This window comes from Aspergillus viridinutans, assembly GCF_018404265.1.
Source record: "Aspergillus viridinutans IFM 47045 DNA, scaffold_2, whole genome shotgun sequence".
Lineage (NCBI taxonomy): Eukaryota > Fungi > Ascomycota > Eurotiomycetes > Eurotiales > Aspergillaceae > Aspergillus > Aspergillus viridinutans.
The window spans coordinates 839,847-867,828 of NW_025091218.1; the positions used below are offsets into that span (position 1 = coordinate 839,847).

Here is a 27,982-nt window from a genome sequence, read left to right on the forward strand (position 1 = left end):
GCGGCAAGACCGTTATAACTAATAGCCTTGGTCACAACATCACACCATGATTTCTACATGGTGCTATGGATAGTCCGCTTTTAATTGGGCCCCGGTGTGGATGCAGAGGTGACATATTCCAAATACTTGGTTCTATGCTAGATTCGACACCCGAGTTTCCGGAGCTGCTCGAGCATATACATGAAGCTAGCGGAGAGCCCAGCAATCTTGGCCATTGTCTCTAGTATTGCGGTGTTTGGCGCCGATGCGTGGGTGTATGGATCTTTTGCGTTATCGGGGAGGCACCTTGGGTATTCTGACGCCGGGTACGCCTCTCACGCTGTCCCAGACACTGTCCGGCACCTTCATTGGAAGCTTGTGGCCTTTGAGTTGTTGGTCTATCAACCACATGCCAACGACAAACTCTTCTCTCGTTAATAGTCCAATCTTCTGCCGATCAACAAGATTCCAGATCTGCTCCAGAATGCTCGACGGCAAGCGGCTTCGGGACCATATGTCGCGAACAATAATGTTCAGGACCATCTCAGATGCACTTGGAGGATAACCTTCGCTGGACGTTTCCTCATGCGAAGATCGTTCCTTCGAATCGCTGATAGGTATCAGCAGTCCCTTGTTTGCAGCCCAAACGCCCTCGTACCTCTTCCTCTCCTTCTCGGCTACCTCGGTTTGCCATCGTTTTCGATCGCCCTCGTGATGTTTGTGTGGGTGTCTGGGTATAATGTGCTTTCTGCGCTTATGATGGTCGGATTCCTCTTCACCAGCCTTAGTCGGCGGCCGGAGAGTGTACCGCAAGCTTGGCGTGGGACTGGAGCTGCGTGGAGAGCTGCTGTTGGATGTGTTTGGGTGCCGGAGCGAATGGGTCCTGAGTTGCCGTTGTGGTGGAGGGGGTGGAGGAACTTTTTTTGCGGATGGTGCTTTCCTTGAGGCCAGTGATGATGCAACTATCGCATCCGACAGTCCTTCCTCGTCTATACCAGAGGAGTGATCGATGAGGTCAGGGCTACTACCGTTGTTCTGTGAAGATCTGGTCAACAATGGAGAGCTAGGAGTCAAAGGACGCTTGTGATGTTCGTGCGCTTCCAGCAGAACGCGAGGATCACTGGGGGAAATGTGTGTCACGAATGAAGCGTCTGGCCGTGGGGGGAGCTTAGGTCTCGCCTCATCAGCACCTGTAAGATCCACGTCGGAATTTGAAAGCGGTTCGTGGCTCTGATGTCCATGAATCTTCTGTTCATTGGGACTAGGGCTTTTCGAGACCGGTTTTGCACCTCCTTTCCGAGGCAGAGGTGGAGTAGGACGGGGTTTTGTAACAGACACTGGAGCGATATCCGGGGTACTAGGTGAAGTAGCTGGCTGCGTTGCAGGCTTTCGATGAGGAATTGGTGGGTTTCTGACCAGTAGTTCCCTGTTGTTTTGGAGAAAATTTTCAACTGTATCGGCGCCTGCCGTCATGTTGCGAACAGGCTTCGACATTGGAAGATCAGGGCCTGCTCTGTCGTCGCTTCCCTGAGGCTCTGTCTGCTTCAGTTCTGGCGTTGAATTCATTCTTCCCAAGGTTACAGGTTTGTTCAAGGGCACCGGCGGTTTCTGCGTAGCGAGTTGTGCAGCAGCCAGCTGGGGAGGCCGCGGCCTGGAAGTCGCAGATTTATCACGCTCCCCCTCCGATGCTTTTTGCGTACTCTGTGCGGTAAACAGTCCAATTTTGCTTTTGACGGACCCAGGTTCGGGGAGTCCTGCGGATCTGTCATCTGGTGGACGATCCGTATCGGTAGCATGATGTTTTGCATCAGCGGTTCCCCTGGATTTGTTGTCCATTCTCTGCGAAGCAGCCTGAGGAGAGCTTGCATTGAAAGCAGCAGTAGCTTCTTGCGGAGCTGTCACAGTTTCGCTGACATGACCACGGCCCGAATGGATAGTCGGACTCTCCATGCACAAGACCTGCGTCGCCTTGCCTTCTAGGGATAATGGCCTAAAAGGTTCCTGTTCTCCATTGACTGGGCTCCGAAAAGATACCTACTATAGTGTTCATCTCGAATTGAACAAGTTGTAGGGGCCAAATCAATAAATCATGGCGTCAGATGGAAATATATTTACATTTGTTGATCGAGGTAGCCGAGTGCGGACCTGAGAGTTCTACAGAGCCCGTGCGTCAGACTCCGCCACGCCTGGCAGAACTCATCCAGTGTCAACCGAACTGACTTTTCGAAATGCCACTCCAGCCATGAAGTAGAAGAGTACTGCTTCTGGAATTGGAAAAGCGATGTACGTGAATTTGGCCATGCTCTGTGGGGAGTACTCCAAGTGTGACCTTCGCTTCAGCCTCGGCACAGAAAATGGTCGTTGGTACGTCTAATCAATGTCAAGAACTATCTCTCTACAACAGCAGTTTACCTCTGCTATTTTTCCAGGTGATTGTGCCAATGTGTTGACTAATGATATCATTTTAGGTTCTAATATAGAATGCCTCCAGAAAGGGATGTTGGTTCACAGCATCGCGTGAAATAATAGGCAAAATTACCTTACCCACTTGACAGCCCGTACCCAGTAATTTCTCCGGAGAACTTCTCCATAACACATGATGATGATGCTCTCCCCATACACAGCAATTGTAACGCGCATGCTTGTTTAACCTTCGGCATACACCTAGGTAAGTGACGTTTCCAGTACTCTCTCGGATTCCAATGACCCTCAGACTGAAATGCGCCTTTTTATTAAGCTTGGGGGTTTAAAGTCTTCTTTTTTCTCTTTTAGCCTTCCCAGAATTCATCCGGTTAATTAACCGAGAGACTAACTGAAAGTGCGGGGAATTCGACCTGGGGTTCGTATGGGACGAAGGAATCACGGTTCGCATTTCTCTTCTCTTGTCTCCTGGTCTTGAGTCAGTTTCTCCTGAACGCTTCCCCGCTCTCTAGCTTTTTGCCTCACTCAGCTGCTACAATCCTTTCGCCTTTCGAAGCTAAGCTACTCCCGCCTCCTCAAGCTGACTGTCTGAGGGCAGTCTGCCTCCGCAATTTCCCTTTTTTGCTCCACCACCATCAATAACAGCTCTTGAATCCAAAGAGCTCTTGCTCACCACTTACAATGATCATGAAAATGTTGGCGCTTTCAGAACTTCCGTGAAGCTTATTCCTTTTCTTCAAGGACCCTTTGATCTCCATGCGCGCAGCTGCAATGCCAAATTCTGCTGATCTTCAACTTAATAAATCGTCCATGAGGCGCAATGACCCCAGAAACGAGCGACGCTGGCCAAGGTACGTACTTGTTCTTTGTTATACATGCGACAGAGAGGCCAAATAGGTGGTAAACCGGTCAAGGATTAACCCAAGACATGGTAGAACTTGCGAACCGCCATGAGGCCGAAACGGGAGCAGACGATACAAGCATCAATCATGCTCGTCAACTTCGGCTTGGCTCCGCCCCTGGTCAAACCAAGTGCTCGATTTGCCATAGTACTTTTCGAAGACCCGAGCATCTGAAGCGTCATTTTCGAAGCCACACTAAGGAGAAACCTTTCGAATGTGCGCAGTGTGGACGTCATTTCTCAAGAACGTATGTCATCTTCTTCTCTGTTTTCCCTCGTCCCTTCTCGTGGCACCCCTATGGCAGTTGCGACCTCGGTATCAGAGTGTTCACCAGGTCGAATAATAATGGTATTCCAAAACTGACTGCCGTCGCAAGTGATACACTCCATCGTCATGAACTAAGTCATCATACCTTGGGACCCGAAGGAGGAAAGGATCGGATGCATCGCATTACGGTCAAGACCTTCAGAGCCTGTTACAAATGCGCAGTAGCCAGAGTAAGATGCAGTGGTGGTTCCCCATGCGTGCGGTGTGAGAACAGGTCTCTAGAATGCCAGTATCCAACGGAACGACGCTCCAAAGCCAAAACGCGGAAGGAAGCGGCCCAGAACCTGTCTTCTGATGGAAACAGTCCGATTTATGGACAGGCTACTCAGCATGAGTCCCCTTCTCCTTCAGCAGCAGGTGTTGATGTCCACGGAGCGGATATCAGAGAGCAATCAAGAAATGAGCCTCCGAGATTTCAGATTACCGAATTTCAGCTAGATCTCACCGGCTCACATCGCCTGGATACATCGTCGAAGGATATGCCTGCAGAGAAACCGCACGGGCCTCCTCGTGGAGAATCATCAGAGCATCAGAATGGTCCGCCGGCAAACGAGACGGGTGATTTGAACTCTCGAATGCGCTTGTCAGATGCTGGTGGTTCTACGCACGACACACGCGTATCGTTGCCTGAGTTGCCTGAATATGCTGGATTGAGCTCGCAGCATTTGTATCCACAATTGCCAGCAGCTGGCACTCAGACATTTCCCCAAGAATCGGCCTCGCAACTTGACCATCGGTCGAGAGCCATCCAGTCACCAGGGGCAGCCACATCCAATCTCAATCTGGAATTGGCGGGAGTGGGAGGCCAGCAAATTCAGCTCGGGTTTGACCCGCCATTTTTAGATCAATCAATGCTTTCTACCTTGAATTGGTTGCCTAATGATATGTTCCCCGATACAACGAGTGATCAATCTCTCTCGAGGATTCCTCCGCTCTCGGAACAGCTGGGTATCCTGGACGAGCCGGTGAGTCGAACAGCATGGCTACCCCCTGTCACCACTTTGCGGCAAATGAGTCCCTCTGTGCGGGAAAATCACTCACACAGCCCTTCCGGGCACATGTCTGTGGGCACAGATGCGGAGAGTCCCGGCCGATTTTCCCGCAGCATTGGGGAAGGTTCATTGCATTCGGAGCCCTCAAACGCCACCAAGCGGTCGGGAGATTTCTACGTGGACGGCGCTGGAGCTCGACTGCCAAAGTACCGACGGAACAGAACTTCGTGGTCAATGTCATCTGCGGAACCTATTGAGTTCCTGTCACCAATGCGTCAGCATGATACGCTACATCAATTCTCGTTTCCACTGATTCAGGAGGTCAGGACAGACTTCCATCCGGGTGAGGAAGCGGCCTTTAATCGTCGGATCGAAGCTCCGACCTATGATAAAATCTACCACTCGTTCCTTCAGTTATGCCGCACGGACAACCCTCTCTATCCCAAATTCGAGACTGGTAACTTTCCCAGCTCGGATGCTCTTTCAAGCTTTGTATATCTTTACTTCGACTCATTTCAGCCCGTGTATCCCTTATTCCATTCCCATACATTCAACCCAAACAGCTGTCATTGGCTTGTGACACTGGCTATATCAGCAGTCGGCTGTCGTTTCTCTGGTCTCACCCCCCTTGATGAATGCATTACGGCGTTTGATGAAATCCTTCGGCGGGCTATCAATATTGAGGTAAGACATTCCATTTTCGCTTGCGGACTACTCATCGCTGACCGAGTATGGCGGTCCAGAAAGAGAAATGTCGTTTAGGACAAACACCGCTGTGGCTGATTCAGGCCATGACTCTCAGCTGCATCGGATTGCTACACAGTAGCGGTAATGAGCAAAGTAAAGTGTCCACACTCAATTCCTTCGGCGACCTTGTCAATTTCACCATTCAGGAGAGATTGCTCTGCACCGCAAGCAAGCCGACGGGTCAGTATGGTGATCTTCCGCTAGGACAAAAGTGGCATGACTGGGTTGAAGATGAAATACGAAGACGGACCGGGTATCTGATATGGGTATGCTCCTTTGAAAGACTTACCGTGGACTATCCTCCGTCATATCTCGATCTGACATTCAAGCGCTAGCTTCTTGATTGTTCCCTTGCGTACTGCTTTGATAACCGGCCTTTGCTGTCGTTGGACGACGGGCAGTGTCCATTACCATCTCATGAGAATCTCTGGAATGCTCACTCGGCCGAAGCCTGGCGGGATGTTCTTGAGAGAGCTTCCGGTAAGTTCGGACGGGGCAAGCGAAAATTCTCAACTAAGACATCGGTTCTAGGTTTGCGAGATATCTCTCTTTACGACGCAGTGCTCACAATCTATATCGAGAAGAAGCTCGTCCCAGAGATCGGAGAATTCAGCCACGTCTTACTCATTCACGCCCTCTATCATCGAATGTGGGAGGTTGGTGACTATTTTCGGCGTCCCTTATCTTTCTGGAATCCGACCGCAAAGAAGCAGTCCCGTGATACCGCTATCCCGTCGGGGTCTGTCTGGCTGCCAGGCATCCCTTCGTACTCGAAATGGCGCAACAGCGCGTGTGATTGCTTGGATATTTTGCATTGGACGGCGAACAGCACGATCGCCAAAGCAGCAGGACTTGAGCATCCTACCGTGCTACACCTCCATGCTGCCCGAATTGTCCTCCTCGCCCCGTTCCGCGAAATTCGTTCTTTGGCGACCTCATTAGCAATGGGCAAGATTCGCTGGAGCGATAATCAACAAGCCCTTGAGTGGCATTACATATTACGTTGGATCAAACACGACCAGTACAAAGCTCGTCTTGCGATCATACATGCAGGCACAACTTTGTGGCACGTAAGACGTTATTCGACGAATGCGTTTCACGAGCCGGTCGCTGTATATCTTTCAATACTCACTTTATGGGCGTATGGCTCATGTCATGCCCAAATAGCCGAAGATCCCACCTCAAGATATGGACCGCGACATCATCCAGTCCGCGAACCAACATTTATCCACCTGGACCGGCCATGTGACGACGAGCTAGTCCAGCTCTTTGTCCGTGAGGGTCATGTTATGAGAGGAAACGTCACAGGTGTCGGGGACATATGTGCTCCCCATGGTCCTGAGCGCATTTTGAAGGTTGGCTGCGAGACGCTTGCCGGGCTTACTTCATGGGGAATTAGCAAGAGATTTATTGCCATCCTTACGAAGCTCGCGGAGCTGTCCTCGCAGCCACAGGCTCCTAGAAACTGATATTGTGATATACATGACGAAGCTAACATCTCGATCTGACGGACGATTGGGAGTTAGCCATATTTTAAACATGTCGAATGATGTATATAATGTCTGGTGACTGTAGGTTTTGTCAGAATACGATAATATCTGAATTATGCCACCATTCTGGGGCGTAAACGCAGGTGATGTAATGTCACATGTGTCGCTATCTTATCGGGGACCGTTGTAGCCTAATCTTCATGGATCAACACGCTCCTTGGCTCGCCATATATTAGTTGTCGACATGTATGGTGGACTGGGGGTTCACTCCGAATATATTTTACTCCTGACTTGCGAATGAATTTTGATACACCATGGACTCTGACGAGATCATTCCTGATGAGGAGCATCCAAATGTTCCTCTCGGAGATGAGGAGTCTGACATTGACGAAAAGTGAGGCTACCCGCACGCTGCTTTCATCTATAAAACCTACTCAGTGTTGAGAGACAAAGTCATTGACATTATGGTACTCGATGCTATAGATATCCCCATCGCCCGCGTAACCATTCCCCAACGCTACCTTTTCACGAGCTTTTCCAGACCCTCTTCAACCCTCTGAGCGAAATCAAAAAGAAACCAGCCGGAGCGGCTGCAGCTCGCAGGAAAGTCGGTCCCCATGGGCAATCAGCGGCGAATCTCAACCCGCTGGAGAGACGACGCGATGTGATCGAGCGTTTTATCTCGCGGTGGAGGAAAGAAGTGGGCGATGATATATACCCCGCCTTTCGACTAATCCTTCCGGACAAGGATCGGGACCGGGCCATGTACGGAATCAAGGAGAAGGCTATCGGCAAAATGCTTATCAAGATTATGAAAATCGACAAGAATTCCGAGGATGGCTTCAACCTGCTGAACTGGAAGCTGCCTGGGCAAGCAGCTACGTCCAGGATGGCGGGCGACTTTGCGGGCCGATGTTTCGATGTCATCTCGAAGCGACCAATGCGGACTGAGGTGGGAGACATGTTGATTGAGGAGGTTAACGAGAAGCTGGACAAGTTATCGGCGGCGTCCAAGGAGGACCAGCAGCTGCCGATCCTTGCGGAGTTTTACCGGCGCATGAATCCCGAGGAACTCATGTGGTTGATTCGTATCATCCTCCGGCAGATGAAGGTGGGAGCGACAGAGCGGACCTTCTTTGATGTCTGGCATCCGGATGCGGAGAATTTGTACAGTATTTCGAGCAGTCTCCGGCGTGTCTGCTGGGAGTTGCACGATCCGAATATTCGGCTGGACGCTGAGGACAGAGGAATCAGCCTGATGCAATGCTTCCAGCCGCAGCTGGCTCAGTTCCAAATGCATTCGCTGGACCGCATGGTCGGTCGAATGAGACCGACGGAGGAGGATCCTGTCTTCTGGATAGAGGAGAAGCTGGATGGCGAGCGCATGCAGCTTCATATGGAGTCTGACGATTCAGTACATGGCGGTAGACGATTCCGTTTCTGGTCAAGGAAAGCGAAAGAATATACCTATTTATATGGCAATGGTATTCATGATGAGAATGGGTCCTTGACGAGGCATCTCAAGGATGCTTTTGCAGATGGGGTCCAGAGTCTGATCCTGGACGGTGAAATGATCACATGGGACCCCGAGCAAGACGCTCCCGCACCTTTCGGCACACTCAAGACTGCTGCATTGTCCGAACAGAGGAATCCGTTCTCTACGACCGGCGCTCGGCCGCTGCTGCGCGTCTTTGACATACTGTACCTCAATGGGCGAGACTTAACTGGCTACACGCTTCGTGATCGTCGCAATGCTTTGCAGAAGGCTGTCCGGCCTGTCCATCGCAGATTCGAAATACATCCCTACGAAGAAGCTACGACTAAAGATGAAGTCGAAGCTGCGCTCAGAAAGGTGGTTGCTGAAGCTTCCGAGGGTTTGGTGCTCAAGAACCCCAGGTCGCCGTACCGTCTGAACGAGAGGCACGATGACTGGATGAAGGTGAAGCCTGAGTACATGACCGAGTTCGGAGAGTCTCTAGATCTCATCATCATCGGTGGTTACTATGGCTCCGGTCGTCGAGGCGGCAATCTTTCAAGTTTTCTCTGCGGCCTAAGAGTTGACGATGCTCATGCCTCTCAAGGTGCGAGCGCGTCAAAGTGCTATTCCTTCTGCAAAGTTGGAGGTGGCTTTAACGCCGCTGATTATGCAAATATTCGTCATCACACTGATGGTAAATGGGTGGAGTGGAACCCAAAGAAATCTCCAACGGCGTATATCGAATTGGCAGGTCGAGATGCTCAATATGAGCGACCGGACATGTGGATCAAGCCGGAAGACTCAGTCGTCATTTGTGTCAAAGCAGCCTCCGTATCAGCTAGTGACCAGTTTCGGATTGGACTGACTTTGCGGTTTCCACGTTTCAAAAGGCTGCGCATGGACAAAGATTGGAAAAGTGCTCTTTCTGTTCAGGAATTCCTAGATCTCAAGTCGAACGTTGAGCAGGAGCACCGGGAGAAGGAATTGAGTGTGGACAATTTCCGTAGGAAACGTGTCAAGAGGACAACGAAGAAGCCTCTCACGGTTGCTGGATACGACATGGACGAAGATGTCAAGTATGCTGGTCCATCTGGGCATATATTTGACGGATTGAACTTTTGTAAGCTTTGCATCTCGCACCCGGCCTGTCCATTGATAGTGTACTAACCACGCGAGGCAGATATTCTGACAGATTCGAGTGCGCCCGTCAAGAAAACAAAGCCTGAACTAGAGCAGCTTGTCAAAGCTAACGGTGGCACGTTCTTCCAAACTAACAATGCAGCTCCTCATACAATCTGTGTGGCGGACAGAAGTAATGCTTTCCTAGCCTAATAATGAGGTCTCTTTTAGCTGACCTGCATGCTAGGAACAGTAAAAGCTGCCTCGTTACAGAAGAGAGGCGATTTGGATATCATCCGGCCGTCCTGGATTTTTGATTGTGTGAAGCAGAATGAGATTGACGCAGGGCTACCTGACTTTCTCCTCCCTTTTGAGCCTAGGTATGTTCGAACACCTACCGCGACTAGACGGATCTATGCTCAACTTGCTCTAGGCACATGTTCTTCGCCACGCCGGGCAGGCACGACGAAGTGGCATCCAATGGGGACCAATTTGGCGATAGTTACGCTCGTAACACCACGAGTGAGGAGCTCAGTGATGTACGTTTTCCGCATAATGTTTCATTGAACGATTGCTGATCTCGTTAAGGTTCTGAAACAAATGACGAAGAAGCATCGTTTCGAGATTTCCCAGTGTCCCGAGTCCGTCACGAAGGTCATTGAACGTATTCAAGAAAGTGTCCATTCTGGACATGAAATGCCATGCGGGTGGCTTTTCAAGAGTCTTACGATACTCTTCCCACATAAGAATGAGGAGGTGTCGGAGTCTGAAAGTATGATTCCGTCGGATATTCACATCCGCTTGCGTTTTGCTATCAATGTAGCGAGGTTTGCAGGCGCGAATATAGCCAAGACCTCAAGCAATCCCTCAATCACCCATGTGGTTGTTGATCCAGAAAGCTCGCCAACAGAAATATCTTCGCTACGAGGAAAGTGGTCCAGAAAGCCTGGGAAGAAGGTACCACATATAGTCACTGTTGACTGGGTAGAAGAGAGCTGGAAGCACCGAACGCTATTGGATGAGGAGAGTAAGTCATACAATGTAACTTTCCTGATGACTAGCATCTAATTTAGTTGCGCAGGATTCCAGCCCAAACGATGAATATCTGGCATCGCTTAAACATTCAGGCCAGGATGAACCGACACATAGGTCCGGGTCTTGAATCCTAGGCTTCGCCCTGCAATAAAAATTAGCCTAGTCCATGACTCATAACGACATACAGTGACGAAGCACACACACAGGCTCATTAGTAGTCTAGCAGCTGCACTGGTGCCCAAAGAAGATACCCCATGCTCCGTGTTGATTTGGGCGGGATAGTCATTGCTTCCCCACACGCTATCAAGAAACGATATCTTAGCACTGTACGAAATATCTAATTCTTTCTTTACTATTGCCTACGTAGTACGGGGTAGATAGTCGATCCCTGCACCGTCGTATAAACTTCCAAGTAAACTGCTGGATACGATTGGATAGAGATAAGGCTTGCATATAGTACTCCGTGCGAGTGGGCAACCAGACAATTGATACTAGACGACTCCATGGATGTTGCTCAGGCTACGCAGTCAGGCCATATACTGATTAAGGCATTAATAGTTACTTGATCCAGGAATGTATATTCGGTGCTTTGTAAAGCAGTGTCTACCAAGATTATTAGTGCAGCAAGGAGAGGAGACGCTGATGGTATGTGATAGTGATACCAGATCCCTTGCTTTCACATGTCGCTACTTTTTTCACACTTTCTTACCCGGCTGCCTCGCTGAGTTTGCTTCCGTTCATAATTCCAAGTTACTTGAGGAATCCAACATGGGCTAAGGTGTGTTTCATACTCCGTAAAACAAGAAAGAAAATTTCATTTCGCTTCGCTATATGTACCAGGCTAGAAAGGGAAACGGTCCTTCTGCCCATATGAGACATGTGATGACAAGTGATTGTTCAAACCACTGTATATGATGACTCCAGTCCAGCCAAACGCCGTGCTGTCTATGCTCCAACCAAAGAAAGCCTCTGAATATGTACAGAATGTGGGAAATTGAAAACTGGGATGAACCCAAATAGATACTGAGATGCGGGGAAAGAAGAAAAAAGAAAGAAGGTAGGGGGGTCAACAGTTGGGTAAGCAAAGGTAGAAGGAGATAGACGCATGTATCAGGCAGAAATTCCGATCCATCGTGGAGGGATTGCATGCTCGGTGTCTTCTTCGTGGTCGTGCTCATCAAAGTCGTAGAATATGAACCGATGCTGGATGCTTTTCCGTGGCGGTAACCAGATCCGCGCACGGGTCGGGATGTCGTCACGGAGCTTTCCGCTACGTCTCATGTTCATTTCGAGAACCACCATGCGCAGAAAATCACTGTTCTCCCGCGGTTCTCGGGGCCGTGAGAAGGCCGGATGCTCTGGATCGAATGGCAGGAATTGTTGATCTCGGCTTGCGGAGCCGGCGAGATGAAACCTGCCCTTGCGACCTCCACTGCCTCGTGAACGGTGATATGTCTGCATTTGGATCGACACTGGGCAGTTCCGAGAATCCAGGGCTTCATGTGGATAGTCTTGGTAAGCATACATCTCGGAGGGTGAAACCTGAATCGGGTTCAGATACCGCCTTAGGGCGGGTGATGGCGGCTCGTTCATGGGCGGAGGCCGTCGGTCATCCGTCATCTCCGGAGTAATATTGAACAAAGACCGCGTGAGAAAATCCTCTGGTTGTACCGATGGAGAAGCAAAGGTCGAAACAGTCTGAGCAGCGGACTTGATTGCTCGTAAAGATGCTGTCAGATTGGATTTGAAGGAGGAGCCTAATCGAGGGAACGACCGGGAATGGCCAGGGGATTTGGAAGGAGTGGCATCAGTAAACAAGGGCTGTGAATCAGTCAGGCTCCAATCTGATTCCGACAGATCCTTATCCAGTAGGGGATGGTCAAGAGCGCAATCTTCTGGATGTGGTGGGCGGCGGTATCTTCTCTCTGAAGGGCTTCGCTGGCTTGCAGGGGTAGGCGGCACAGGAAGGCTAGATGGAGAATCCAGATCGTGATCTAAGGACGGCATCGATTCGAGTGACATAGATCGTCCAGAGAATGACGGTGTCTCAGGCTCGTAATCGCTGCCGACCACCGACTTTTCGCTCTCATCTGGAGGGCTAAGCAAAATGTCAAGAGCAGTGTTACCAGTCCCTTCTAGTAAATGATCATCTCTTGATTTGACCCCTTCCATCAGCAACCTGCTAAACTCCTGCACATGGTCTCCGCGCGGTAGTCTCCGTGACTCTCGCACACCCCAGCTGCGTCTGGGAACTGGAATCGCGGTGGCTTCTAGGATGGACGCAATGGATGTGGGTACATGACGATCGCGCAAAGCGGGCGAAGATGACCGGAGAGATATTGTCTTATTTCGGAGTGTCTTTGAACCATACGCTGTGTTGTTCTCAAGCGTCGATGTAACACGAGGCCCACGTTTCGGAGGGATCACTACTGGGCTCGTAGAGTTGGCCTCGCTGGGGAACTCGAGGCCGGAGACGACGTCCTGCGCCGTGAGAAAGGTCATGGTGGAGGTAGAGGTGGAGGGTGGCTGCAAGTCCTTCTCATCTTGCCTGAATGGCTTTGGGGAAGACACAGAGCTGAAAATAAAAGCCCTGGGGACCATCATCTTTATGGTTTGTTATCAAGGCACAGTTCGTTGATAAGGTGATCCAGCCCTGACGAGGCACTTTGATCGAGAGTCTGAGCGAGATACATGGATGGTGAAGGAGGACGAGAAGGAGGAAGAGATGGGATTGCTGCAGGGACTCCCCCCAGGGAGTATAATTATTCGGTGATATACGTGTGGGTAGTGTCGGTGTGTTGGCAGATGATTTGCGATAAAGATTTGAGGCAAGCGGAACTGGAGACCGGTTGCGGGATAGCGGCAGTATGCGTATGCAGGCACGCGACAGGTAAACCTGACAGGTAGGACAGATGCAACTAAAAATGTATACAGTGTCCAAACCAGACAGAGATGGAGTAGAGGGATGAAACGAGAAAAGGAAGATGAAGAGGATGGAAAAGGACTCCTCCACCGTAAGAGTGCAATAATAATAATACCCTAATAGACGTCAGATGGGGGCGAGGAAATGGTGATCTTCTCTGGCTTGTTTTGTGAAGATAAGAAGAGTGGGTGGCTGCGTTTCCTAGGCCGTAATTTCAATGGAATACACCACCTTGCCTTATTAGGCCTGGGCTGGATCTGTTTTCGGAATAGACTGCAATCCGCACTAAACTGATGAAAATAGGAAAAGAGTTGTGTATGGTAACAACTGAGGGCTCCCTTACTAAGGGAATTTGGGGCGGTAACAGCGGAATTGCCGGGGATCCGAGCATGTTGAACAATAACAATGGTATGGTATCGTAATATGTCTCCCACCAGCAGTTATAATCCAAACATATGGCTATTTGTTTGTTTATCATCCGCCTGACTTCCATGTCTCACCAGTCGATTGGTAACCGATCGGTAATACCGGCTTGCCTTGCCTTATACTGTTTTTGGAAACCCCACAGAAGTCAGAGAAGATTCTACCTTATCCAAAATGATGATACTACTCCGTACGGAGTAGTTCAATACTACCTTACCTTGCCAGCAGTTGCCTAAGTGTAATGCGTATTATTAGAATAAATTGAACTGTCGTGTGCTGCAACTGTTACAGTTATTATTAAGATACCCACTTTTTTTATTAGTCAGAATACCAAGTAAGATAAGAAGATTACAGAGAGGAGGGGAGAGGGGGTGTCAGTGACTCAGTGTATTGGTAATTTATCATACTTGCCTGCCCAACCTTGAAGCTGAAAGGTCGACCTACAACCTAATCTATATGAAAGATAAGAGAGCCCGCCATGTGAAAGACAGTAATCATGCATACTTATAAGCAACTTGGTACTCGTTAGCTTAACTGAGAATAATGCATCTTAGTATCAATGACACCTTCGGCATAGTGTACCTAGATCACATGATTCATTATTACCCAATAAGACGCAAAACTGCAGATCCTTCGTCTCATAAGCGAGAAACATATAAATGACTCCTTTGTGGTACTAAAGTTATCACAATCTCGAAGAATCATGAAGTGAGATATTTTCTACACCAGTCCTAAGCTGACTCGTCTCAAAGCTGAGGCTCGATCGCGGGGCTGTGCAAGGGACATGGAAGAATCCATGCTGCGACGATTACCCGCAGACTCCGACCAGTCCAGCCCTGATGCTATGACGGAATACTCCGTCGGGTATAAGTGAGCGCTTCCCCGCAGCTCACCAAACCAGCTCCAATACACGTTGCAATGTTTAGATCATCTTCCTACTCCTCCTCCTCGTCCTCGCAAAGCTCTTTCCGCAGAGTATTAAAAGCTCCGGGCCGTCCAATCGCCGTACGAACCGAATATGTCACGGATTCAAGGACACTTTTGGTTGTGAGACCGCAAGGTGACAGGCAGTCTTCAAGAGCATATAAGATTGAGGATAGCAATGGGGTGACCTTGTTCACTGCGACAGGTCGTAAATTCAGTGTTCGTGCCTGTCGCGAATTCTGGGATGCTTCTGGACTGCCTCTGTTCGAGCTGCATAGGAAGATGTCGCTCAAGAATACATGGTCCGTCACGCTACCAGGAAGCAAATATGCGAATATAGCCACGGCCAGCGCAGGATGGTCCGTCGGTGACTTCAAGATTACTTTCCAGAATAGAGCAGCCGTTGAGTCGAAAAAGGAGGAGGAAAAGATACTCACTTTAGAGGTTGAAAAGTATGGGAACGCTCTAGCTTCATTCGATGTCGTGGATGGGGACAGGAAGGTCGCCGAGATTCGCGAAAGTATACCTCACAATGAGAAATTGGCCTTGTTGCCGGGTTCGAAGAAGGGCTATCGACCTGTCCTGGATGTGACCGTTCTACCAGGAGTAGACTTGTCTCTTGTAAGACTTGTTATCCATATACATATAGTAGGAATAGGATGATTGCTGACCCTACCTGCAGATCGCAATCATTACAGTCATGGCGTCAGACTGGGTGTTTAGCTCGAACTACTAGATTGCTCTTCAACAAGCCGTCCAAACCATTCGCGGTCTTTTTTGGACCGTCACGACGCTCACGAAACCAGGCGCGGATTGGTCTGGGATCGCTGATCTCAGTTTATGGGAATGTCTCAAGCCTCACCCTTCCCGTCGTTACGGTGTATCAAGCCTTTCTAAACTCGGCGTGCACCCATCGCCACACTATGCTGGATGATTTCACGGCCGCAGACACCCTGTCCTCTTTGCATGCAGAATTGTACGTAAGAGCCTCCCTTTGCCGCCAAAGGGAAGGGATGGACTCAGTATTCTGAATGAAGATCATGATTATGGGAAGTTCGATGAAATTAAGATGTAAGTACAGAAGTATGCTGTCTATATTCGATCTCAATTGATCGTAAATCTGCCATGCCATCGTTCCAGAAGTCCGGAATTAACAAGGTAAGGTACCAAGATCCATACCCAAATATGGACGTATTTGCATTTCTTCTCCATTGTAAGGTAGTCTCGGAATACCGGAGGTAATTTTCAGTTTCAGCTCCCAATGAGGTAGGTAGGTTGTTCCTAAGGGTACCTAACGAGATACCTAACTGGTGCCTTACCAAGATGCGGTGAGTAGGTGCCAATGTGTAACTATTATCATATTATCTGAATAGTTTACTATCTTAGAAGAAGTATGGTAACCTCTACATATCAGAGTCAGCTTCGTGTTAGTAAAGCTATACCTAGATACTCTGTGGCTGGGAAATAACGCATCATTAACGGTAACATATCATGGTCCACTCAGTAAGGCAGGTACTGTACTGAGGTAGCTGAAAGGATCCTCATGTACGAAGGCACTTTTCCAACCGGATACTCCAAACGCTTAAAAAGGAGCCTCATATTCTCAAGAGAATTGTTAAGATGATGTGATAGATGAAGAGGGGTTCTTTATGTTTGAGAGTACTACATGCCCTTGAAAAAAAGCTATAGAAGTTAGATTGGATTGTTTATTCTAGGGTCAGATGTGGATAGTACAGACTTCGCTCGTGCCAGGGACTTATGAGGTACAGCTATTGTGCCACTGGTGTGATGCTTGAGATGTGCACATTCATCCATTAATTATTGTTTAGTTTATAACCTCAGATCTCGGCAGATCATACCTAGGTAGCTTCAGAAACCCATTCGCCGTGATTGGCCAAATTCGACTATCTGGTCGAAGCGCCAAATCCTCATTTTCAGGGATCTCACTGCTATCAACAACAAGAGGTTATTTCAGCCGACTATCGAACTTGTTATTCAACAAGGTGATTGCAATGTATTTAACTACTAGCGAATTCTCCTCGCATTCGCCAACCGCTTGCTCAACATCCTCAAATTGGCAGATGTTCCAGTTGTCGTTGACCTACCTGCGCCAGGAGAGCCTTAGTCAGCGACTCTTATCGCCCACTTCGCAGCGGCGGCGGCGGCGGCAGTGACGTTCACAGTGATCCAGAAGTAGGGCTTCTCTGGGAGGTTATCGCTCCAGGGTGGTTTTATCTCGTCTCTGGTTTCCGTCCAATCAATCTCACAATCTCAAAGGCTCTTATCTTTTTTTTTTTTTTTTCCCTGTTTCACGCAGTGATCCGAAGTTTGATGTCTGGATCCATCCTCCACGATCCCGCCTCCACTGCGGGTCGAAACCCCATGGTGTGATTATCGCGCTGCTTATAGAGTACATTCAATTCTATCTGCGGTCCGGGTCTGTGAGTATATCCAGACAGATATAGGCACGAAGATTGTGTCTGCAATCTCAATGAAGCGCATGGAGCTCAGGCTCCGGTTGCTTCAAGCTGCCGCCCTGCTTGACATTGCATGTACTGATGCTTCTCCATCCATCTCAGGTTCGCTCAATCCCTTAAGCGCATATTGATTGATACGCCCATTATCTTGACGATTCTTTGCTCACGCAACTACCGGGCTCCCTTCAGCGGCGGACACATTATCAACACCAGACATAAGCATGGTCTGCTTTGACTCGACGATTCCTTTGAATGTTCCTGGATGGACTTGCCAAACATGGAAGGGAATACTGCGGTGGATGCTCAATCACTAAGCCCGGAACCTTCTGGTAGAGGACCCCGAGGAAAATCGGCTGGAAAAGCTAAGAGCCTGGATCCTGCCAATGGTCCGACGTCCAAGAGACGCTGCGTAAGCACCGCCTGCATTGCTTGTCGGAGGAGGAAGTCGAAGGTAATAAGCCGAAATTTTCCCTTAGCGTTGTTTGTTTGTCATATTCTTACTATATCTTCTCTACCAGTGCGATGGGAACCTGCCGAGCTGTGCCGCATGCTCATCCGTTTATCATACACCCTGTATGGAGAGACCTAAAAAGGAGGGAAAGAAGGAAGGAAACTCGTGCTAACATGTCCTCCAGGTATCTACGACCCGAACTCTGATCACAGACGCAAGGGTGTGTACAAAAAGGACACGGACACCCTTAGGACGAAAAATTCGACTTTACACACTTTAATTCAGGCGCTGTTGAACTACGATGAAGAAGACGCTTTCGACCTAGTCCGGCAAATACGTTCTTGTGACAGTTTGGAAGATGTGGCTGAGTCGATCATGAGCCGGGACAGAGAGCCTCCATCTGGGGAGGTCTTCCCCAGCGGAGACGAGTCCTCGACGCATGAAGATCAATTTGTATCTACATTGGCAGGAAGGATGGGTGAGCTTATGTTGGACGGTTCCCGTAAGTATATTGGAGGCACGTCCAACCTCATCTTTCTTCCGCCAGGGTCAGAGCTCAATGAATTTGACTCAACTCTGAGGGACAAGGCGTTGGACCGCAGCCATGAGTACTCTGTCACTCGGTGGACGAGAGTCACCGATGATGAGCAATTGATAAGTCACCTCATGACGATGTACTTCACCTGGCATTATCCCTTCTTCACCACTATTCCTAAAGATCTCTTCTACCGCGACTACATCCGTGGTGTTTCAAGCCAATACTGCTCGTCATTACTTGTCAATGCGATGCTTGCTCTGGGTTGTCATTTTAGCTCATGGAAAGGCGCTCGGGCGGATCCGAGCAATTCTGCGACTGCGGGAGATCATTTTTTCAAAGAAGCCAAGAGGTTGGTCCTCGAGAATGACGAGCATGAGAACGCAAAGCTGTGCACCGTCCAAGCATTGGCGCTCCTATCAGTTAGAGAAGCTGGTTGCGGTCGCGAGGGCAAAGGTTGGGTTTACAGTGGCATGAGCTTCCGTATGGCTTTCGACCTAGGCCTGAACTTGGATTCCAACAGTCTGGGGACTCGTAAGCTTGCCGACGAAGAATTAGATGCGCGACGCATCACGTTTTGGGGCTGTTTCCTCTTTGATAAGTTTGTCAACTCCTTTCAATCGCACATTTTCAAATGTATTTCTGACGAAGACAGGTGCTGGTCTAACTACCTTGGCCGCCAGCCTCAATTATTGACCTCGCAGGTTTGCGTGCCGAAGATCGATATCTTGCCCAATGAGGAGGCAGAGCTCTGGTCCCCATACACAGACTCTGGTCCGACCCAGGACAACACACAACCCTCGCGGATCAGGACTGTGGCTTTGCAGCTTGCCAAGTTGAGTGAGATCAGCGGCGACTTGCTTGTTTACTTCTATGACCCGAGCCCAACAGATAAGCCGCCAGCAAAGCAAGCGGAGCTTAAAAAGCTCAGCGAGATACATACTAGACTTGAAGCCTGGAAGAAAGGCTTACCCAAGGAGTTGGAACCTCGAGAGGGGCAGCTTCCTCAGATCCTCGTTATGCAGTAAGCAAGCACTCACTCAGCCCACAATGGGACTCCGCCACTAATGATGATCGTAAATAGCATGTTTTATCAACTCCTTTTCATACACCTGTACCGCCCCTTCCTGAGATACACCAAGTCCACATCTCCCCTTCCTCAGCATGTCTCTCCTCGCAAATTATGCACACAAGCTGCAGCCACCATATCGAAATTGCTGCGGATGTATAAGCGCACATATGGGTTCAAACAAATAGTTAATATCGCGGTCTATATTGCACATACTGCTTGCACTATCCATCTTCTCAATTTACCTGAAAAGAATGCGCAAAGGGACATAATTCACGGCCTCCGCAACTTAGACGAGATGGGTGAGAGCTGGCTCTGTGCTCGGCGCACGCTTCGCATTCTCGACATATCTGCCAATAAGTGGCAGATTGAGTTGCCTACTGAAGCTTCGAGCATCTTTGAGAGGACGCACGCGAAATGGGGATCTTGGGGCTCATGGGATCAAGCAGCATCTCCCTCGATGTCCGAAGAATCTCCACCGACCGTTTCGGCGCAGCTTCAGTCGTCGGCTCCTGCTTATTCACCACCAGTCCCAGGAGGAGCATCAATAACCCGGCCTGGAGATTCTCCTCAAAACCTTACACCTTCAGCTTCATTCCAAGGCAACCAACAATATCGTTCAGGACTGTCATTCCCAACGTCCTTATCCGCAATGCGAGCAGCCCATCGCTCTTTTACCGCCCAGATTCCACCAACAGATGCGCCTCTGCCGGAACCAACATATCTTAGGCCTGTCCCTCAAAGCTACCGACCAATGCAGGCTATTCCCCTAACACAGCACGACGCTTGGTACAACGGTCAAATGCGTGCCATCAGCACAGACAAGAACACCGCTTCGGCTACAGAGGCTTCTCCATTGGCTGGTTTTGATGGATCAGAGAATTTAGTGGAAGAGAGCCATGACTGGTGGTCCCGCAATCCCAATGCAATCTTAAGCGTGGGGGCGGAAAATTGGGAGCAGCGTTTGAACGCGGGCTTCACCGGGCCGGCTTCAAACATGCGCTACGACAGCAATGTTCTTGACGCTGGACAGACATCAGGACCAGACAGCACGTCCGGAGCGCCACAGGCCTTCATGTACCCCGTTGGCGTGCCTCCTAATATGACCGAGTCGGAACAAGTCCCCAGCATGTCTGGGTATAACAATATACGTCTTCCAGGCAATTTGCAGCGATGATATTCATGTTGAATCTTGTATTATGAAGTGTATTATGCCATGGTCCGGGATATATAGTTTATGCTTAACGATGGGATTGGGCATTTTGAGTCTTGTTGGCACCATTAATGAAAAAGGATGTCTATTCCAATGTCTTTGGAGATGATAATGATGTTATTATCCGTTTTTTGCAAGCTCGGTGTTGAGTGTCGCTCACGGCCAACCATGCCTTCATACCTAGGTGCTTACTGAACATACAATACACTCTGATTCCTTCCATGTTTATGAGCAGGACTACGATGAGATTTTTATAGTGTATAGAGGATACAATGTTCTGAAGAAAAAGAGAAGAATTCATTGATTGGGCCGGCCTATATAAGAATGTAAAAAGAATTCTTAGAAGGGAAGATAAGTGCGTCACATGGTATCACTGCGCATTGTTAATAAACTCAGCGTGTCTCAGGGGAAAGGCGGGAAAACTCACCAGGAAATAATCAGCAACAGGTTTCTTCGCAGGCATGCCCCTCGTGTCCTGCGCAGCGGCCTCAAACACTCTGTACCTTCTACCGGGACTGACGACCCCTGAACCGCCGCCGTCTGCGCCTGAGACCCCATTACTCCGCCCATAATCACCGTTGCTTCTAGCAATCGTACCCCCGTTACTTGTATCCTCGCCGAGCTCAAGTATTGCGGCCACATTGCCACATCGGTAGCAGTAGTTAGGGGCTGACCAGACTGTGACGATCCCGCCGTCAAACATCTCCTTGTAGCCCTCCATGACGAGCTGGTGAGCTCTAGCGACCAGGGACAAATCATTCTTGTAGTTGAACTGCTTCACGATGTCTCCACCGAACAAAAAGCCAGCACCACGCGGACTCAATCCCCATCCTTCGATTTCGTCCGGGTCCGACCAGAGCAAGTCGCACATGGCGCCCTCATGCGGAACCTCTTGTTTTCTGTCAATCAGGCGAATCTTATCCACTGTATCTATCAGCGGCGAAAGGCCGCCGTGCACGCAGAGCACAGCGCCGGTCCGACTGTTGTGGCTACCGGCTCCGTTGCCCGAAGCCCCAGCACCCGGTGCGCCGGATCTGGCGGGAGCCTGGCCAGGCACAGCGGAGATATCCCGTGGTGGGGAGAGGTTTCTGGAATCAGTCGACGCGTCCGAAGAAGATCGTTGTCGCCGTCTGTAGGTGCTCATTGTGACCTCTCCTCTCGAGTTGAGTACTTCCGTCTCCAATTCCGCGTCATCAATCGGCATCGTGGATTGGGTGGTGTCGTTCATCGTTGAGCCGGTCGGTTCCAGTTCTGAGCTGGCCCCAAGTACGAGTGCGCCCAGCGCCAGGTAATCAAACACCTCGCAGCAATACCGCCACACATTGGCGCTGCCATATTTGCGAATGCATTCGTCGTAGAAGCCGTAGACGGTTGTGATCTGGCGAGATTCGTGATTTCCGCGGATCAACGTGATGCGATCAGGATAGCGAACTTTGAGACAGAGGAGAAGGAGAAATGACTCGAGAGAATAGAACCCGCGATCGACGAAGTCACCCATGAAGAGATAGTTGGTGTCGGGAACATCGCCTCCGACGCGGAACAGTTCCATCAGATCATGGAACTGGCCATGTATATCTCCGCATATTGTGACTGGAGCATCCACAGAAACAACGTTCCCTTCTTCTATCAAGATCTCTCGAGCTTTGTAGCAGAGTTCGCGGACTTGAGACTCGGGGATCAAACGACAAGCGCGAAGCTGCGCGATCGCCCTGATAAAAGCAACCAAAGTCAGTGAGGGCCTTGAGGATACATGGCAAGCAAAATCCTCCAGTATTACCTGTCTAGATCACTCATAGTATTTCGAACTGGAAGAAAAGAATGGAAGGGATGATCAAGTCGGAGCGGCTGGTGACCAATCGGTGGTCGTCCTAGATCCGAGGGAGGTCACGGAAAAATCGACTTAGCCAAGCCTGGGAACCCAGGGAGCCAAGAACAAACCAGAAGCGCTATATGCAGGGAAAATCAGCAGTCATTTTCTTCGTAACTCATACAGCGAGCGAAAGAAACGGGGGTGAATGCAAGTGGTTTGCAGTCCAGACGAAGGGGCTCCTGCAGCAACTGCAGCAGCAAAGTCTCGTGGCGCGTTGACAACTTCCACTGAGCACTTCGGACCAATCATAATACAGAGCGATAAGATAAGATCCTGACCGCCAAGAGCAAAGGTCGAATCCAACTCAATTCGCACTCTTCATCCGCTGCTACGAGTGTTGCATTTCGGCGTCTCGCGCTTCAGCCACGCTGCCCATTGGAGAAAGCCATGTCTTTCTTGGGACATTCTCTCCTTTTTATGTGTTGATTCAATAACATTAAATCGAGCAACGATAAGGTGAGCTGTTCGTCCCGCTTGAGGAACCCCCACTCGTTGCTAATGAGTCTTTACGTGTTAGCTCTTAGCACCACGATCTCTCCATGTCAATGTCATAGCGACGATTCTGGTATCAATCGCTGCATCTAATCACATCCCAAATGCCGCCTCATCTACATCCGCGGTCCCGATCGACCATGTCGCTCTTTGCAGCGACACTCCTCGCATCGCTCTTTGTCGTTGGCATGCCGCACGTCTTCCCCTGCCCCGCTCCACGTCGTACGCTGGCCGATTCCGAAATGATTGTGACAGCCGATGGACAACAGATACAGAGAATTCGAAGGAAGAGGAGAAAAGACCCAAACATGCTCGAACAAGATGGGGCTTCAGTATACCAAGCAAGGCCCCTGTCTTCAGACGAGGAGGTGTCGACGTTCTTACAAATGGAAGAGGAAGCAGAACGTCTGGCCAATACAGGGAGGGAATGCCCTGTTCCTAAGCCCAAGGGCGTTTTGGGCCAATTGTTAGGATTTCCACCTGCTGAGGGGAAGCAGAAACAGCGGACTCTCGGGACTGAGTCGGTGGTCTCTCCAAACCAAGGAGGCTGATATTACGAATTGGTCCGCAATGGTCTCGGTGATCTTCCGTGATACCATGATAGGCAAAGCGCATTGATTCCAGCCGATCATGCAGTCTTCATGCCGTTACTTGTCCCACCAAAAAAACGCACAATTGCCTGCTATACCCATGTACAGATAGTGTAAATATTAGCACTTGTATCTGCTTTATGTTGATATACCTTTGAAATTGAATGAATGACACCTTATGGACTTTACTGTGATATGTTTTCCCCAGCTCAATGGTTGGTTCTGCTGATGGCGGTTTCAATGGCTCTTTCGGAGCTAAGCCGGAAAATGGCGAATATCATTGGCTCCGCACTCTCAGGCCACCTGCAACAACAATGCAACTTCATATACCATCGCTATCAATATAATGGACTTGAAGCACATTCTGCGCGATCTTTGTATGAACCCTAGGCATACAAAATGGGTCGCTCCTCTGCTTATTCTGGGGGATGCCATCCTTTGCGCACTAATTATCTGGAAGGTCCCATGTGAGTTTAGCATTATGTTCTAGGATGTAAGGGACAATACCTAGCAACATGAAGCTAACATTGAGCGCTTGGATGCAGATACTGAGATCGATTGGACGACCTATATGCAGCAAATCTCACTCTATATCTCCGGCGAGCGCGACTACACCTTGATCAAAGGGTCTACGGGACCTCTGGTGTATCCCGCCGCCCACGTATACATTTACAACAGCCTTTACCACCTTACGGATGAAGGACGAGATATCTTCCTCGGACAGATTTTGTTCGCCATTCTATATCTCGCTACATTGACCGTCGCGATGACCTGTTACAGACAAGCCGGAGCCCCTCCGTATCTCCTACTGCCCCTTGTGCTTTCAAAGCGGCTCCATAGCGTTTTCATGCTGCGCCTATTTAACGATGGATTTGCGGCTTTCGCCATGTGGGTTACTATCTTCTTGTTCATGAACAAGAAGTGGACTGCTGGGGTCATTGTATGGTCTACAGGCGTTGCCATCAAGATGACGCTGCTGCTTCTGGCTCCTGCCATCGCAGTGGTGCTGGTGCTTAGCTTATCTCTTGGACCAAGTATTCAACTAGGATTCCTTGCGGTGCTCATCCAGGTAATGCAAGTGTCTCTTGTTCGAAGGAAAGAAATGGCTAACATGACGGGTAGGTCCTACTTGGGATACCATTTCTGCAAAAGAACCCGACGGGATATGTTTCGCGAGCCTTTGAGCTGACCAGACAATTTATGTTCAAGTGGACGGTCAATTGGAGGTTTGTCGGAGAAGAACTATTTCTATCGCGGAAGTTTTCCCTGGCCCTATTGGCATTGCACATTTTGCTGTTAGGTCTCTTTGCTGCCACAGTATGGCTGAAGCCGTCTGGATCAAACCTGCCAAGTTTCCTGCATAGGTTAATCCAACGACGCTACCGCACAGTTCCCCTTTCCAAGTCTTTCATCATGACGACGATGCTGTCATCACTTGCAATTGGTCTGCTGTGCGCGAGATCGCTGCATTACCAATTCTTTGCTTATCTTGCTTGCGCGACACCCTTCCTTCTTTGGCAGGCGGGCTTCCATCCGATCCTCGTATACGTCGTGTGGGTGGCGCAAGAGTGGGCTTGGAACACATATCCTAGTACCAACACGAGTTCTCTAGTCGTGATCCTCTCACTCGGTGCTCAAGTATTCTGTGTGCTCGGCAACTCATTCAGTCGCAAGCATCTGGATCAGAGTAGCCAGAAAGAACATTTGCAATGAATCTGACATGCAGCCCTCGTACAAGGGAGTTGCTGCAAACATCCCTAGTTTCCTTGCTTCCCGGAACCTTGTTGATGATCGATGGATCMACAAGTAAACCATTTCTTGCCAGGGGGCCAGGCAATGGCTGAGCTGAAGGCGAGTCGTTTGGGAGAAGGCTTCGGAGGTTTGAATCACGCATCCGACTCGTCTGACGAAGGCATCTTGCCCACATTCGACTCATCTTCCTCATCAGATGATTCCATGGCAGTCGGTGGCTTGACGAACTCTTTTGGCCTATGGGAACTGTCAGTATATGGCATAGACCGCAGGATGTCCCGCCCTTCATAGTAGCATCAGACTGACCAAAAAGGAGCTTTACGCCAGGCCTTTTCATCCCTGACGATGTTGATAATTTCTCCGCCGAGCTTATTGTCTCTATCCTCTAAGGCATTCGTGTCAACCACGACATAGGAACCCCGCTTGATCCAGATTGTGGATCGGAACCGGGCAGGCAATTCTACCAGCGCTCTCGCCTTCGAAGGATATTCGACCAGGTAGACATTGTTCCCAGTGGCTTTAATGACACGGCCAATTTGTTGTCCTAGAGCAAGCTCATCGGGCGGGAACAATGTCTCTTCAGCTGTAGCAAGCACCTTTCTTCTTGGAGGGCCCATGGCTTCTTGAGAGAGCAAAATTTGATGACGCAAGCAAGAACTTCTACTTTGTCTTCACTCTGTATATTCGATTCAGTGTTGAGTTCAATGACTGTCAAATCTCAGCACAACGTTTTGACAACTGCTTATTGATTGTCAAAGTGGTGGTGTTGACAAACAGATGAAATACAAGATAAAAAGTTAAAAAAACTTCACTGTGGCGGGGATAAACTACTGTGGAGCTTTATCGTAGGTATCCCCCTCCATCCCGCACCTATCGCAAGCTCCCGACGACCATGATGCTTAGAGCATGAATAGTTCGTCGTCAGTACAGGCTGACAGCATATGCATTGTGGACCATCTGTCCCTTAACGATTGAAAAGATGGCAAAATAAATGGCCAGCTGACAACGCACTAAATGGCTCCCCTTTGTGTTCTGGAACCTCGACGATCTTAGCAGCCCTATCATGAAGATATTTCACCTTGAGTCAGCTGGTCGTCATCGGAACTCATTTTCCAAACTCGATTATAAATGTTGACGCGGCGCCTCATGGGCTTCTCAGAATCTTTTTTTTCACGCTCTTTTCCACGGGAATCGTTCGACTTCTTCAGCTGCATTCAGATATCTCTTTCCTGATATAGCTGGATTAGGATAACACCCTCTCATCATGTCTACCTCAGCCTTTGGGGCTGTAGTGCTGTTTGAGAGCGCCTCACCGATCGCTAACCCTGCGGCCGTGGTGCGAAAAGATAGGCAGGGTATCGCTCGCACTCCCTCCGAATACGAGCTAGATCATATGCGCGAAAGTCGCCAGTCTTATGCGTCAGGGCCAAACACCGGAGTTCAGAGGCCTATCACACCCGTCACTCCCAGTGAGTTGGAGAGCCTTCCGGGCTCACCTAGTGGAGACGGTGCTATCGATGCTATCGATCCACTGCCAAACCCCACCTCATCTGCGACGACAAGATGGAGACTTTTGAGTGCTTGTGTGATGAATGTGGCCAATGGCTTGAATGACAGCGGCCCAGGTGCTCTGATTCCGTACATTGAGAAAGACTACAATATCGGTTACGCAGTCGTGTCACTGATTTTTGTGACTAATGCGCTGGGGTTCATACTTGCTGCGCCAGTCACACAATTATTTGAGGCAAAACTCGGGCGCTCAAAATCTTACGCCTTATCAATGAGTTTGTTGGTTGCGGGATATGTGATCATTCTCTTCAAACCGCCATTTCCAGCCGTCGTGGCCAGTTTCTTTCTGCTGGGATTCGGAATCGCGCTGAATTTAGCCTTGAACAATGTTTTCTGTGCGAACCTAGCGAACAGTACGGCTTCTCTCGGCGCCATGCACGGCAGCTACGGCATTGGGGGGATCATGGGACCGCTAATAGCGACGGCCATGGTATCCGACGGGGTTCAGTGGTCCTTCTACTACTCCATAAACCTCGCACTAGCAGTGTTTAACCTAGCGTTTGCAATGTGGACCTTCCGCGGGTATGAAAAAGAGCTGCCGATTCAGCTTCTCACCGCGCTTCAGCAGACGGCTTCACAGCAGGAGCGTGGTCACAATGTGGTCAGCAAAAAGCAATCATTGAAGCAAGCAGTCAAGAACAAAACGACGTTACTCGGGGCTCTTTTCATCTTTGCATACCAGGGTGCAGAGGTTTCTATCTCGGGCTGGGTTGTCTCGTTCCTGATCAGCTACCGTAAAGGAGATCCCTCCCATGTCGGCTATGTTAGCGCCGGATTTTGGGCGGGCATTACCCTTGGACGCTTTGTGCTCTCGCATCCGGCGCATATGGCTGGAGAAAAGCTTGCAGTTATTTTGCTAGTTGTGGGATCTGCTGCTTTCCAGCTTATGACGTGGCTTATTCCAAATGTCATCGGGGACGCAGTTTCTGTGGCTATTGTGGGATTGCTGCTAGGTCCCGTCTACCCTTGTGCTACGGTGGTCTTCAGCAAGTTGCTTCCTAGAAATATACAGATCTCTAGCTTGAGCTTTATCAGCGCTATGGGAAGTAGTGGTGGTGCCGTTGCGCCTTTCGTCACAGGCTTGCTGGCGCAGGGTGTGGGGACATATGTTCTTCACCCAATTTGCATTGGATTGTATGCTGTGATGCTTGTGGGTTGGGCCTTGATGCCTAAGGTCTCCAAGAGGTCTGAATAGAGTTGCTTGG

At 49.6% G+C, this 27,982-nt stretch overlaps 11 protein-coding genes across 11 annotated transcripts; 7 read left to right on the plus strand and 4 right to left on the minus strand.

Moving 5' to 3' along the window:
* Positions 1 to 270: 270 nt before the first annotated feature.
* On the minus strand, positions 271 to 1,815 carry irs4 (the record flags this gene model as incomplete). Its single annotated transcript, XM_043267139.1, has 1 exon — positions 271 to 1,815. One exon carries the CDS (start codon positions 1,813 to 1,815, stop codon positions 271 to 273), a length of 1,545 nt encoding a protein of 514 aa, XP_043123074.1.
* A 1,405-nt stretch (positions 1,816 to 3,220) lies between these two features.
* On the plus strand, positions 3,221 to 6,837 carry Aspvir_003901 (putative C2H2 transcription factor; the record flags this gene model as incomplete). Its single annotated transcript, XM_043267140.1, has 6 exons — positions 3,221 to 3,251; positions 3,336 to 3,549; positions 3,679 to 5,305; positions 5,410 to 5,634; positions 5,704 to 5,848; positions 5,900 to 6,837. 6 exons carry the CDS (start codon positions 3,221 to 3,223, stop codon positions 6,835 to 6,837), a joined length of 3,180 nt encoding a protein of 1,059 aa, XP_043123075.1.
* A 335-nt stretch (positions 6,838 to 7,172) lies between these two features.
* On the plus strand, positions 7,173 to 10,555 carry Aspvir_003902 (DNA ligase (ATP) DNL4; the record flags this gene model as incomplete). The annotated part of the gene is made up of 7 exons (XM_043267141.1): positions 7,173 to 7,252; positions 7,342 to 9,455; positions 9,516 to 9,647; positions 9,702 to 9,834; positions 9,888 to 9,993; positions 10,043 to 10,481; positions 10,536 to 10,555. 7 exons carry the CDS (start codon positions 7,173 to 7,175, stop codon positions 10,553 to 10,555), a joined length of 3,024 nt encoding a protein of 1,007 aa, XP_043123076.1.
* A 1,044-nt stretch (positions 10,556 to 11,599) lies between these two features.
* Positions 11,600 to 13,093, minus strand: Aspvir_003903 (uncharacterized protein; the record flags this gene model as incomplete). Its single annotated transcript, XM_043267142.1, has 1 exon — positions 11,600 to 13,093. One exon carries the CDS (start codon positions 13,091 to 13,093, stop codon positions 11,600 to 11,602), a length of 1,494 nt encoding a protein of 497 aa, XP_043123077.1.
* Positions 13,094 to 14,619: 1,526 nt separating this feature from the next.
* Aspvir_003904 (uncharacterized protein) lies at positions 14,620 to 15,495 on the plus strand (the record flags this gene model as incomplete). Its single annotated transcript, XM_043267143.1, has 3 exons — positions 14,620 to 14,705; positions 14,762 to 15,380; positions 15,442 to 15,495. 3 exons carry the CDS (start codon positions 14,620 to 14,622, stop codon positions 15,493 to 15,495), a joined length of 759 nt encoding a protein of 252 aa, XP_043123078.1.
* Positions 15,496 to 17,513: 2,018 nt separating this feature from the next.
* On the plus strand, positions 17,514 to 20,468 carry Aspvir_003905 (putative C6 transcription factor (NirA); the record flags this gene model as incomplete). The annotated part of the gene is made up of 5 exons (XM_043267144.1): positions 17,514 to 17,687; positions 17,755 to 17,809; positions 17,872 to 18,823; positions 18,878 to 19,246; positions 19,307 to 20,468. 5 exons carry the CDS (start codon positions 17,514 to 17,516, stop codon positions 20,466 to 20,468), a joined length of 2,712 nt encoding a protein of 903 aa, XP_043123079.1.
* Positions 20,469 to 20,874: 406 nt separating this feature from the next.
* On the minus strand, positions 20,875 to 22,298 carry Aspvir_003906 (serine/threonine-protein phosphatase; the record flags this gene model as incomplete). Its single annotated transcript, XM_043267145.1, has 2 exons — positions 20,875 to 22,213; positions 22,282 to 22,298. 2 exons carry the CDS (start codon positions 22,296 to 22,298, stop codon positions 20,875 to 20,877), a joined length of 1,356 nt encoding a protein of 451 aa, XP_043123080.1.
* Positions 22,299 to 23,006: 708 nt separating this feature from the next.
* On the plus strand, positions 23,007 to 23,417 carry Aspvir_003907 (uncharacterized protein; the record flags this gene model as incomplete). Its single annotated transcript, XM_043267146.1, has 1 exon — positions 23,007 to 23,417. The coding sequence occupies one exon, from the start codon at positions 23,007 to 23,009 to the stop codon at positions 23,415 to 23,417; it is 411 nt and encodes a 136-aa protein (XP_043123081.1).
* A 385-nt stretch (positions 23,418 to 23,802) lies between these two features.
* alg3 (dolichyl-P-Man:Man(5)GlcNAc(2)-PP-dolichol alpha-1,3-mannosyltransferase) lies at positions 23,803 to 25,169 on the plus strand (the record flags this gene model as incomplete). The annotated part of the gene is made up of 3 exons (XM_043267147.1): positions 23,803 to 23,923; positions 24,002 to 24,525; positions 24,579 to 25,169. 3 exons carry the CDS (start codon positions 23,803 to 23,805, stop codon positions 25,167 to 25,169), a joined length of 1,236 nt encoding a protein of 411 aa, XP_043123082.1.
* A 173-nt stretch (positions 25,170 to 25,342) lies between these two features.
* Positions 25,343 to 25,825, minus strand: Aspvir_003909 (putative eukaryotic translation initiation factor eIF1a-like protein; the record flags this gene model as incomplete). Its single annotated transcript, XM_043267148.1, has 2 exons — positions 25,343 to 25,445; positions 25,515 to 25,825. The coding sequence occupies 2 exons, from the start codon at positions 25,823 to 25,825 to the stop codon at positions 25,343 to 25,345; spliced, it is 414 nt and encodes a 137-aa protein (XP_043123083.1).
* Positions 25,826 to 26,472: 647 nt separating this feature from the next.
* Positions 26,473 to 27,972, plus strand: Aspvir_003910 (putative MFS efflux transporter; the record flags this gene model as incomplete). The annotated part of the gene is made up of 1 exon (XM_043267149.1): positions 26,473 to 27,972. The coding sequence occupies one exon, from the start codon at positions 26,473 to 26,475 to the stop codon at positions 27,970 to 27,972; it is 1,500 nt and encodes a 499-aa protein (XP_043123084.1).
* Positions 27,973 to 27,982: the final 10 nt, after the last annotated feature.